The 13212-nt window shown below is 43.4% G+C and overlaps 1 protein-coding gene across 2 annotated transcripts in view; it reads right to left on the reverse strand.

Moving 5' to 3' along the window:
• arhgef2a (Rho guanine nucleotide exchange factor (GEF) 2a) overlaps nt 1–12019 on the reverse strand; it is a 55603-nt gene extending 43584 nt beyond the window's left edge. Inside the window, exons 1-6 of one of the 2 annotated variants that reach the window (XM_040188299.2) lie at nt 11786–12019; nt 3970–4132; nt 3551–3618; nt 2358–2421; nt 2076–2208; nt 554–663 (exon numbers count right to left, since the gene is read on the reverse strand). In XM_040188299.2, the coding sequence (XP_040044233.2) occupies nt 554–663; nt 2076–2208; nt 2358–2421; nt 3551–3618; nt 3970–4132; nt 11786–11848 (601 nt within the window). In that variant the 5' untranslated portion in view covers nt 11849–12019. The remainder of the gene's footprint in view (nt 1–553; nt 664–2075; nt 2209–2357; nt 2422–3550; nt 3619–3969; nt 4133–11785) is intronic. The other variant, XM_040188300.2, reaches the window with a different exon arrangement.
• Nucleotides 12020–13212: the final 1193 nt, after the last annotated feature.

Genomic DNA, 13212 nt, shown 5'->3' on the forward strand with positions numbered 1-13212 from the left:
TTTTGTCTTTGTTTTTATTATACTTTTTCTTCTTTCTCTCTTTTTGTCTCTTTCATTTTTGTAAAAGCCCTAAGCCCAGAGGAAGAAAATTAAATTAAAAGTAAATTTAAAACCCAAGCTTTTTCATAAACTATACAGAATTAAATGAAGCATTGACCAGAATTGACATACAGTTGTTGATTATCTCATGAAGCGTGGTTTATTTGCGACTGGTTATAGAGCTAAACCCAGCGTGCAGGAAGTTCAATCATCTGAATAATCTAAAGGCACCTGACAAGCCTATCCCCAGTTTTCCAGCCTAAGGGGAGTTCAGTACTGGGAGCACAGCTGCAAGCATTACAAAGACTACATTAAAACATATGGGGCTTGACCCAGCAAAGTTCTCTTGCTTTGTCTGTCACACTGCTCACTTTACCATAAAGGAATTCAGTAATTAAAACCTCTTTTCCACTGCTGCACATCACACCTTATCTAGCCACACAATACCTCTCTCCACAATGTCACATTTCCCAGCCATTTTACTATGTAATGTATAGGTTGAAAGTAGTGATACCGTCATCATTGAGCGACTCCACTGACATAGCTCTGGTCCTGAAGCTGAGGGAGTCTGTAGACTGGGAAAGGATCCTGCGCAGCCCGAGGGGAGAGTCGTCATTCAAGGTCCTACAACACACACACACACACACACACACACACACACACACACACACACACACACACATATTGGTAGCTGGTAGGACAGGCATGAACTGCCTGCCTGGTATGCATTTGGATACAACATGTCCTGACTTTTCTTCTGGGACTCAAGCCAATTGGAACGTGCTCACCTACAATTAAAATAAATGAAGATTGAAAATGTATTCTGTTGGCCAACTGTGGCTCAGTGAAGAGCAAGGTGGTCATTCATAGGATCCGCAAATCCACTAGCCAGCCGGTCAATGTGTCCTCAGGCCAGACACTCAATCCCAAAATTGCTTCTGAGCTATGACTACGGTGTGTAAATGTTTGTTATTGATGGGCACTGTTACCAGTGTATGGATGGATAGATAAATAATATCATGTAGCGTGAAAAAGCAAACTGAGGGGTTGGAAGACAGTATATACACGTCCTTACCCCAAGTGAAGGAGTTCAAGTATCTTGAGGTCTTGTCTACGAGTGAGGGGAAGATGGAGTGTGAGTTTGGCCGGAGAATCGGAGCAGCAGGGCGGTATCGCACTCGCTTTACCGCAAATCTACCAGTCAATCTTCATTCCTACCCTCACCTATGGTCATGAAGGACAGGTCATGACTGAAAAAACTAGGTCAAGCAGCCGAAATGGGTTTCCTCAGGAGAGTGGCTGGCGTCTCCCTTAGAGATAGGGTGAGAAGCGCCGCCATTTGTGAGGAGCTAGGAGTAGAGCCGCTGCTCCTTTGCATCGAAAGGAGCCAGTTGAGGTGGTTTGGGCATCTGGTGAGGATGCTCCCTGGCGCCTCCCTAGGGAGGTGTCCCAGGCACGGCCAGCTGGGAAGAAGCCCCGGGGAAGACCCAGGACTAGGTGGCGAGATTATATCTCTGCACTAGAGAGAAGCAAAGGGAAGTTCGGGGTCCCCTGCTGGAGCTGTTGCACCCGCGACCCGACCCTGGATAAGCGGTTGAAGATGGATGGATGGATGATATACCTTAATTGTTTAAAATTAAATTTGCCCTGGGATGTTTGCTGAATTGGATTCTAGCATTAATTACTGGGTTGAGGAACTATCTTGTAATTGATTTATTTAATTAACTAATTTGCTGAGAGTCTACAGACTAGCTTTATAGTTGAACATTTTTCTGGGGGATAACCACAACAATGTTTGGTCATGAATGTGATACACAGATAGGAATATCCAGTTTACATACTGTATGGAAACATTGCAATTAACATATATGAAACCAGGATAAGACTCGCAGGTATAATTTACTGATGAACGATGATCCACTGGACATCAATGGTCCTTAAATAAAAACTAAAGGATGGGCAAGGTTAGGCCTTATCCTTCGGGAGCTGCCTTTTATATTACTTTGTCGTAGCTTCAGGCAAAAAGTGTGGCTCACCCTGCAATGTTGTTGGTGGAGACACTCTTGGACAGGCATAGACTGGAGCGTCCACGGCGGGATCCAAGCAGGGACTGTCGGAAGCTGTCAGAAGGATTGATAGCTGATTTTGGACGTTCACGCATTCCTGGAGCTGTGGAGAAAAGAGTTGCAGCAAGGGAGAACAACAGAAGGGAGAGTGACAAGCAAACAGGATATGGCAGTAGGAGATAAAAAAGGAATAGCTGAATGAGAACGATTTTTGAGAATGAATATTTATGTGTTTGTAAGAAAAGTTCTCACTCTTTGTGCGGAGCGTGACATTCTGTACAGATGAGTTATTCCGCATTAGGGCTACCTTCTGCTGCTGTATAATAAGGGACACAAATCAGTATGTTACATATACAATAGCATTCCATACAAAGTATATATAAATAGGCTTGGGTGTCTCACTAGGAGATATCTTGTTCTGAAATCTTGTGTTGCATACCATAACAATTTAGATATCGACTCCGTCTTTAAAAAAACAACAGCGCTCCTATCTCATATTCAAAAAAACTAGAGGAAATTTTATGAACAGATCTACTGGCCTTCCCTTCGTCAGTTGTCCTACAAACAAGGTTTATCTCAAAATGTAACCGATTTAATTTACACATGAGAATGTAAATGTACTCGTACTATATGTCAGCACGTAAGGCTAACGGTATTAGCTGCTTGTTGGTGTTAAATTACGCATGCCAGTATTTTAGCCTTGGATAGTTTAAAGTGTAAAGAGGATCAACATATGTATAAAGCAAGTTCTATGAAAGAAACAACGAATTACTATTGTACATTTTCAATTATATTAATGTTGAGGAAGAAAAAAAAGTCTAAAACTATAGGTTGATTGCAAACAACCGATCAATCCGCAAGGCAGTGCCGATCCTAACATCGGATCCATCGGAAAAATTATGACATGTCACCATGCATGCGCGGTCGATCGCGGGAGCTCACAGAAACCTTGGAAGTGCTAATTATGATCCTTGCTTACTAACAAACACATTTAATTTAATTCAAAAGCAACCCAGGCTGACTCTAATCAAACCTAAAATGTATGGAATGGTTGTGACGGTTCCCTCCCGTCTGACAGATGAGAGGCTCGTTTGGTTACCGTTACTACTGGTAGTCGGGAGGACCGGCAGACGGGAGGAGGTAGCTTGCTATAGGTTGATTGAAAAGTAGCTCACAAACCGTAAGTGTGGGCACGCCTGGGGCATGATTGATATTGTGTCCTCCAATACTTCATACAGCCCCTGTTTTTGCGTCATCTTTGTGTGTTTACTTTCTGTTCATAGAATTCTACTCTTGTGCTTGTACTCTCTAATGATATACTGTGAAATGTTTCTGTGTTATTTATCTTCAATTGGTCATAATCAGTATCTGTATGTAGAACTTGAAGGTTGTCAGATTTTAAATACTCAGAGTAATGATGATTTGTGGTGTTGCATGTGTATTACCCTCTGTTTCATTTTGGCGCAGTTTGGCAAAGTGTCTCGACAGCGGTTGTGGATAGTAACATTGCATGCTGAAAAAAAAGAGGAACATGTTATAGCTCCTCTCCATCTTCTTCGAGATTACAGACAAGGTTTGAAAACACGTGGTTAGCGTTAAACAAAACAAAGTTACAATACTACCTGGTCAGTTTTAATCAGAGTTGGGCTAAAAATGAATTAAGAATAGCAACTAAACTAGTTGGTTCAAACAGACCCAAATGGAATTTTTAGGTCTTCTTTCTTATCCACCCACTCACACCTTCTTCCGCGCAGTTTTGGTATTTGGGAATGTAGGGTATAGCTATCTTCATAGTCTTTCTGAAGTAATATGTGACTGAACTTACCCACCTTTCACTGTATATGTGCACTAACTCCATACTTACTAGGGCAGCTGAGCGCCTCCTTGGCAGTTATACTCTTGTTGCAGCCTGTACAGAGTGTGGTTCCTGACACAGTCAATGACACAAAGAGGTGACCATTGCTGTAACGTGCCTCCCTCTCCCTTGCTGCCTTTTCTCGTTCCCTCATGTGTTCTCTCTCTTTATTCTGAAAAAGAAAACAGACTCAATGTGAAAAATACTTTTTAAAGAGAAATCGGACCTCAGAATTCATTTTTACACGGGTTAGAGGAGCAGGTTGGCATTACTGCTGTCCAGTCATGTTGGCCATAGAAATACATTTGACCAACTTGATTTAATATTTTTAATCCTTTCCTGACATGGAGGAGACATCTGCACAGCGGGTTTGGGTGAGAAAACAATTTCAGAGAGCTACCTCTCAAACTCTTGGAAGCGTCCTCTGACTGTGGCTCAAGGTGAGGTTTGCAACATCCACACAGTTTTGGGTGTGTGGAAACCTAGAGCACCCTGACCTGGGACAGTTACTGCCCTTTTGTTTACACATTTGTATGTGATAGCTCCTTCTCTGCATTGACTGGGATCAGAACAATCCAAAGGAACAGACTGCAACTGGCAAAGAACTTGATCAGAGCGGTTGCAGTTGTGTCGAGGCCGCTTTTGTGCCAAATTGCTATTTGTAAGTGTTAAAATAATTTGAGTAAACTACATCTACAGTATAACTTTAAATGTTTGTTTTTTCAGTTTAGTTATGACTCAAGCATATTTAGTCACTCAACAGCAACTGCTTTTTTGCTATGAAGAATGGGTTGCCACTGTAACAGCGTAACATGAAACAACAAGGATTTAACTTTTAATCAGGGCCTCGGGATTGTTGTGTTGATCTGGTTAAAAGCACATCTCTCATCTCATCCGCTTATGCGGGGTTGGGTCACAGGGCAACGGTTCCAGCCGGGGATCCTGAACTTCCCTTTCCCAGGCCACATCTACCAGCTCTGACTGGGAGATCTCAAGGCGTTGCCAGGCCAGCGTGAAGATAAAATCTTTCCACCTAGTCCTGGGTCTTAGATTAGATTAGATTCAACTTTATTGTCATTGCACAGGGTACAAGTACTGAGGCAACGAAATGCAGTTTAACATCCAACGAGAAGTGCAAAATAGCAAAAAGTGCAGAGTATGTGTATATGTAAAGTGTAATAAGTGAATAAATAGATATGTACAGTAAGAAATAGTTGTGCAATATGAACAGTAAGAAATGGATATACAATAACAGTGCAAATGTTCAGTGGCTGGAGGAAGGTGTGTGGCAGTCAAGCCAGGGTGGAGGGGGGAGTACAGTCACTGAGGGAGATGTGTGTGTGGGGGTGGGGGGCAGAGTTCAGAGTTCAGGGGGGGCAGAGTTCAATAGAGTGACAGCCGCAGGGATGAAGCTGTTCCTGAACCTGCTGGTACGGGAACGGAGCACCCTGTAGCGCCTCCCAGAGAGGAGGAGGGCAAACAGTATGTGGCTGGGGTGAGAGCTGTCCTTTTCGATGCTACGTGCCCTCCGCGGACATCTCTTGCTCCGGACAGCCACAATGGTGGGGAATGAGGAGCCGGTGATGCGTTGGGCAGTTTTCACCACCCTCTGCAGTGATTTACGGTCCGCGACAGAGCAGCTGCCATACCATACTGAGATGCAGTTTGTAAGGATGCTCTCTATGGTACAGCGGTAGAAATTCTCTAGAATCTGAGGAGACAGATGGGCCTTCTTCAGTCTCCTCAGGGAGAAGAGACGCTGGTGTGCTTTCTTTACCAGGGATGAGGTGTTGAGGGTCCAAGAGAGGTCCCCAGAGATGTGGACACCCAGGAACTTAAAGCTGGCAACACGCTCAACCACCGTCCCGTTGATATGGATGGGGATGTGTGTGCCAGTTTTTTTCCGGAAGTCCACAATTAGCTCTTTGGTCTTCTTGGTGTTGAGTGGCAGGTTGTTGTCGGCGCACCATACCGCCAGGTGCTGGACCTCCTCTCTGTAGGCCGACTCATCGTTGTCACTGATGAGGCCAATCACCGTTGTGTCGTCTGCAAACTTGACAATGGTATTAGAACCGTGGGCATCCTCCCAGCATTGGCATCAGATGCCAAATCCACCTCAACTGGCTCCTTCCAAGGTAAAGGAGGAGCAGTTCTAATCAGACCTCCTCACGAATGGCTTAGCTTCTCACCCTATCTCTAATGGAGATACAGCCACCCTCCTGGAGAAACCCATTTTGGCCGCTTGTACCTGTTCTTTAGTCCATCCTTATTGACCATAGGTGATTCTAGGAACGAAGATTGGTTGATTGAGAGCTTTGCCTTCTGGCAGAGCTCGATTTTTGTTACATTGGTGTGGCAAAGCAACTCTGGTACCACCCCTGCTGCTCCGATTATCCGGCCAAACTCACACTGCACCTTACCCTCACTCGCAAACAAGACACCGAGGTACCTAAATCACTCTGACTTACTGCAGAGCACCCGAAATTAGCTCTTGGTTTGGGGGCACAGGGATTGGTTGGAACCCTCCTTTTCAGCACCTTGGAGTAGACGTTTACCAGGGAGGCTGTGTAGTGTGATACCCTTGTATTTGGCACACACTCTCCGGTCCCCCTTTTTGAAGAGAGGTAACATATACCACTTTGTTTTCAATGTCCACTACCTCCACAGGAATCCGAGAGAAGCTCTGCCAAAGGAGTGAGTTAAAATCTTTTGCACAGGGGCCACCTCCAGACGTTCCCAGTTCACCCACACTTCGCGTTTGGGTTTACCAGGTTTATCCTGAGTCTTTTACCATCCTCTGACCCAGCTCACCACCAGATGATGATCAGTTGACAGCTCTGCCTCTCTCTTTAGAGATGCAGAGGGTTCAGGAAAATGATCTTAGATGACAGGAAGAGAACAATATATGCCTTCGTTGCCGTGCTTCCACAATTCATCAGGTGAAGTTCTGTGAAACCCCCATTAAATGCACAGCGATAAACACCTCTCTGCTCTTCACCACGGTCCTGCTCCACAGTCCCAGCAAAGTTTCTTCCCTTCCTCAGAGAACAGTGGGGAGAGGGAGGAGACAAAGCAGCCCATCAAGGTGTACCAAAGTTTGTGGTGAGGACTTCAAAGGCAAATCCTGCTCAAAGATCTGCATTGTGAATGTGTGTCCTAGTGGTCATCGTAACCTAAAAATGTATGCCATTTTAGAAGACCAGAGCAATGTGAGCATAGTGAGATCTGAGTTTTATGAAATGTTCAACATCAGGAGAGAAGCAGTGTCATAACCTGTGCAGGAATGGTGGAAACAGCTGCCAGAATGGCCTGTGGATTTACAGTGGAATCCATAGATGGAAAAATGAACATGCCACTACCTGCACTAACCGAGTGTAATGAAATTCCAAATGATAGAGCAGAGATCCCAACACCAGAAGCTGCGGCCCTCACGATGCTCCATATGCACAGAAGCTAGACCTTGGGTGGGTCATAATAGGGGACGTATGCCTCGGAGGCGCTCACAAGGCATACACAGTCAGTACCATGAAGACTTCCATCCACGAAAATAGAACCTGCAGAAGAAACCTGGAATGAAAGAGCATTTCACTGAATTCATGCAAAAAATGCTTGACAATAAGCATGCTGAGCTTGCACCACCACTCAAAGAAGGGACAGAATGTTGGTATCTTCTTGGTATACCTTTGGAGTGTACCATCCAAAACCAGACCAGATTTGTGTGGTATTTGATTCCAGTGCACAGTATGATGGAATCTCACTGAATGATGTGTTGCTTTCTGGACCAGACCTTAACAATAGCCTCATTGGAGTGCTTCTCAGATTCAGAAAAGAATGGAAGAATGGCGGTGGAAATCTTTGGTCTGAGGCGGGCAGCAAAGCACCAAGAGTAATGCTATGGCAGTGATGCTAGACACTTTGTTGAGAGAAATTTTTACGTCGACGATGGTCTTAGATCATTTGCAACCAAAGCTGAGGCCATTGAAGTTGTACGTCAAACACAGAGAATGTTGGCTGCGTCAAACATCATGCTGCACAAGATCACCTCAAATCGAACAGAAGTGATGCATTCTCGGCAAAGGAAAGAGCAAAGGATATCAAAGACCTCAACCTCTCCACCGACGACTCGCCTGTTCAATGGAGCCTTGGAGTCAGCTGGAATATTATGTCGGACACTTTCACATTCCATGTGCCCGAGGGTAAAAAAACATTCACACGTCGAGGTGTACTGTCAACAGTGAACAGTCTGTTTGATCCACTCGGTTTTTGGCTTCAGTCACAATTGAAGGCAGACTGATCCTCAGAGAGCTTTCGACCCAAGACACAGAATGGGACGCATGTCTCCCTGAGGCCAAATATGAAGATTGGAGAGGATGGCAGGAATCACTATCTACACTGAAGGAGGTACATATCCCACCCACATATGCATCTTTCTCGATTTCCAAAGCACAAAATACAGAACTGTGTGTTTTTTCTTAGGCCTCTGTGAAAGCAATATCAGCAGTGGCTTACCTGAAGGTTGCAAATGAACATGGTCACAGTGAAGTCAGATTTGTCTTTGATAAGTCCAAACTAGCTCCTCAACCTAAACTGACAATACACAGGTGGATTTATGTGCAGCTGTATTGGCTGTTGAGGTTGCAGAACAAGTCAGCAAAGAGATTGACCTGAAAATAAATACCATTCAATTCTACAGAGACAGCAGAGTTGTCCTAGGATACATACACAGTGAGAGAAGATTTTACGTCTAGGTAATGTAACAGGATGGCACGGAGGACAGTGAATAAATGGCCGCGCAGCAGTCAAGAGGCAGAGGCAGCGGCTGTCTTCGGAGACATTTTAATCAAAGAAACAAAATAAATCACTCCGGTAATTCCAGCAGCCAGCAAAACCTAAACACAACTTAAGCGCTGCTATCCGGTTTACCAAGGTCTTCTCCCCAAGCTGTCTTCTCTCCCACTACTCCTTTCATCTTCCTTATGTAGCCCCTTGACGACATGAGGTCCAGGTGTGTCTCCTGGCACTTTGATTATGAAACAAAGGGAGGTTAGCTTAGCCACAGCCAGCGGAACCACCCAAACTGTCAGCTGACAGCTGCCCTTAACTGTAGTGAGGGTGATGACCCCTGTAGGATCTCTTTAAGTGTCTCCATGGACGCAGGAGACCGACACCACCTCCCCCGGCTGTGATGGTTCCAGAAAGTGGGGTTGTATGAGGGAGACCACACTGCCCGAGTCTACCAACGCTTCTGCATCTATCCCATCTACTTTGACGGGTATCATGTGGGCTGGTGATGTTTCCTCCACCCAGCAGGAAGCGAGCAAGTGACAGGGTTTTACTTGTAGCTCAAGTTAGCATCTTAGCCGTCAATCTTTATAATTCTGTGCTTTAGAGTCCCCAAAGCGTCTTCATCCGTAAGTTTGCCACTATTTAGAGTTGTATTAACATTCCTATGTCGATATTTGTTAAGTTCCACTATAATGTAGTCATGATGTCAGTATGCATGTTTTATTGCATAGTCATTACATCTTTCCGCTAACAAACAGAATGCGCTGTGTGTTTTATATGTTGTTATATGTATTGAACTGCTCATGGCTTATGCTAACAGCCTTTAGTTTCTGACAGATATCATTTGTACTTACAACAGACTTACTTTTTGTATTGTGCTCTTTTCAGTTTTACAAATCCACATTTTCCTGCATTTAAGCCTGCTAACACAAGCATCGTCTGTTCCTTGGAGAATACGGTGCTGGAAAATATATGTCAAGCTGGCTGTATAGCTGGAAAAACGTTTTTCTTCCAACAACTTTCAGCAAGGACAGCACAACCGCTGTTATTGCAAACAGGTGTTTGCTAAATGGTGGCAGTTAGTAGTTGTTGTTGTTGTTGTTCCAGTTTGAGGAACTATGTGGCACCAAATTGATTGTGGACTAGTTTTGAATCCTCAGCATTTTGGCCGTTGCAATCTCAGCTTCCGCAGCCAAAGTGACACAGAAGGTTGAAGCTAAGTGTAACAAAATGCTGAACAAGACATTTTAAACAGCCAAAATTGTACACAAGAAAAACCTGCATGTGTCCATGTTCACTGTCGAATCTCCATGAGCTCATCCCCAGGTCTAGGTACTCCCCTTCCTCCTTCTCCAGTTCATTCTTTCTGTTCACTCCGCTCCACTTTGCCGTCCACAGTATGGATGCATGTATGTCTTTGCTTGGTATGAAAGGTTATTGATAAAGTATCTTCAGTAGTTTATCATTATTAAGGGTCAGGATCTCCCTTATGCGATTGGGAAGTTCCAGGAAACACCGTGGTATCCGTCAGGGGGTCTGTGGTGCTCTGGCATCAAGTAGGCATCCAAAGATGTGTTTGTTGACAGGGCGTGCTTTTCTATAACACAGTTATAGGTTTAATTTTGTTTATGAGAGATTAATGTTTGAATAATGCTGTCCCCTTCAAATGAACATTGAAACCCTCATTTCTGTCTAACAATGAGGATCCTTCTGTGCAGCATGCAGCTACATTGGTAATGGAAGGTTATACTTTTTGTGTGGCATTTGGCTTGCATAATAGGGAAAGAACACTCACTCATGATGCATCAGTTGCCAACTTCTTGTTCCACTTCCACTTCATGCAAAATAGTTTCAAATGATCCATGCCCTCATTGCAAACAGAAGTTTGTCTTTGTAGGGAAAAATACTTACCACCTGTGACTGTTGTCATAGACTGTAGTCTGCCTGTTATTTTGCCTACATCTCCATGACGCCTGGCCATTGCTGCTTTAGCTCTTTGGCATTGTTTTTAATAAATTACTTTTGTACCGCAGGATTAAGCAATTTAGCCAACACTTTACAGAATGAAAGCTTTGTGGTATGGCTTGTGATCACATCTACAATTTCCCTTAGTGAGTTTATATTTATTTTGTTCTAAATGGACAAAGATTTAAACTTGCATGTCTTTTTGTTCAAGAGTCTGTTTGAAGTTTTTTCATAGTAATAATTGGTGATATTATTGTGAGCAAGCTCCCATCTCGCAAAATGTGACACGTATTGAATTGATCATTATATATGTCTCCTATAAATAGCAGAAGTTTTTTATATATATATATATATATATATATATATATCAATATATATATATATATATATATATATCAAAAATAACAGGCAGACTGGTATATATATATATAGATATAGATATATATATATAGATAGATATATAGATATATATAGATAATATATAGATATATATATAGATACATGAGAGAGGGAGTGAGATGAATTGCTCCTTAGTGTGACCATCGTCTGTGCACTTTATATTATTTTGCACTCAATAGTCTTTGTATATTTATCCACACACACCTTTTAGCCAAACAACATTCTCAAAGAAAGCAGTAATATTATAAAAAAACCACCCACGACCATTTCTATGGCAACAGTTGGTATATGGTCAAATATCCAGTGAGAATACACACCACCACCTACATCCACAAATACATAGAGATATCCTGTGTCAGGGTAAATGCAGTGCTTTCAGGGCCCGTGTGCATTTTAAGGCCTTTGCTCTTCCATAAAAAGCCGGCCCTGTGTCAAATTGAGGAAATGCGTTATCACAGCGAGTGCAAAAATAGGCAATGACAGTGATGTAGATGGGGAAGTGACAAAAAGAGGAAGTGACAAAAACAAAGACAGGAAAAATCTATAGAGCACTATGTAGTAGCAGTCTCTCATTATCTGTTGTTGTCACTGTCTTATTTAAACACAGTGGTTGGCCGGACCTAAAGTGAATCTGATGTTAATGCTATACTCAATGATGAACATAATGCCAACTCACCCGCAGGTTGATCTCCCTCATTCTCTCTTGTCGCAGCTTCGATAGATTGGTAACTCTGGACATTGTAACAATCTCAAAATAAAATATCCAGTAAAGGCGTTTGTATACTTGTATACCCTCAGATATCTACCAAAGAGGAAAAAACTCTCAAAAATCTTCCGACACTGGCCAACTGCAATGTGCTTCGGCTTCTAGTGAAGTGACTGTTCCTGTGAGAAATCTGACTTCTGAATCATCACCGCCCACTCACACTCTCTCTCTCTCACTCACACACACACACACGCACACGCACACACACACACGCACAGTGCTCAGCTGCGTGTGAATGCCTAGTATAGATAAATTATCTGCTCTTTACTACATACCAATTGGAAACCGTTTACAAAAAGCTTATATTTTACAGCAGCAATGGTAAGAAAGAAAACATATTTTATGTCTGTGAGCAAGATGAGATATTGTGCACGACAAAAACTTAAAACGCAACACATCCATCCCAAATAATTCAGCTCCATTGTTTGGTAGGTGAGACAATTATTGAGTATTGACTAATGAAGAAGGTGTCACGTAGGGAGCACGTAGGGAGGAGGACTCGGACGCAGAGTTGAGGTTCAGCTGACGCTTTTATTTCCCAACAAAAAACTCAGGGAAGGCCCTGGGAACAAAAACTTCTCCGAAGAGGAATGAACAGGGAAATGCTCTGGCAAAACATAGAGCTGAATAGTAAACGAATGCAAAACCATCACAAAAAAAGGCTCTAAACTAAATCAAGGAACTGGGGAGCGATAAACGGCACAAAGACAACTAAAGAGTCCACAACGTGGCTTGGGATGAAACAAAACTATGACCTGGGGCCTCATTTATAAACGTTGCATACGTACAAAAGAAGGCGTACGCCGCTCTCTACGCAATAAGCAGTCCCTGTCCCCCGATCCCCAATCATTGCCGCCAGACTCTCATCCAGAGGGGACAGCTCCGGTGTCCCATTTTTTCTTTATTTCGGTCCGAGGTCGTGAGGCTGCAGCGTTGCTCTGCAACCTTTTGCCACTCAGGTGCCTTTTTGGCATTCGTAACAAATTTCCAAAATACGAGAACGCGTATTTGGGGGACCCCTGCTGAGAACGAGTCGGCTTTGTAACGGTGTGTTCACACACCATTACACACAATGACGCAATGACCATTTCTGGTCAAATGGCATGATTCATTTCCTGCTAGACGTGACAGAGAGGGGACGTGGCTTATCACCCTGAAAACATTTCGATATTGTTTTTCCTACATATCAACCATCGAAGATATAGCGACTCTGTACCTGATGTGGAAGTCCTATTCATGTCAGACCACCAAACAGCGTTGTGTTTGGGTACAAAATTGCAACCGTAGGCGCAGACAGCTTGAATTTCCCTTATTTCTACAGGAACTGTGTCTGGATG

This window comes from Gasterosteus aculeatus, chromosome 10 (genome assembly GCF_964276395.1).
Source record: "Gasterosteus aculeatus chromosome 10, fGasAcu3.hap1.1, whole genome shotgun sequence".
NCBI classification, from domain to species: Eukaryota; Metazoa; Chordata; class Actinopteri; order Perciformes; family Gasterosteidae; genus Gasterosteus; species Gasterosteus aculeatus.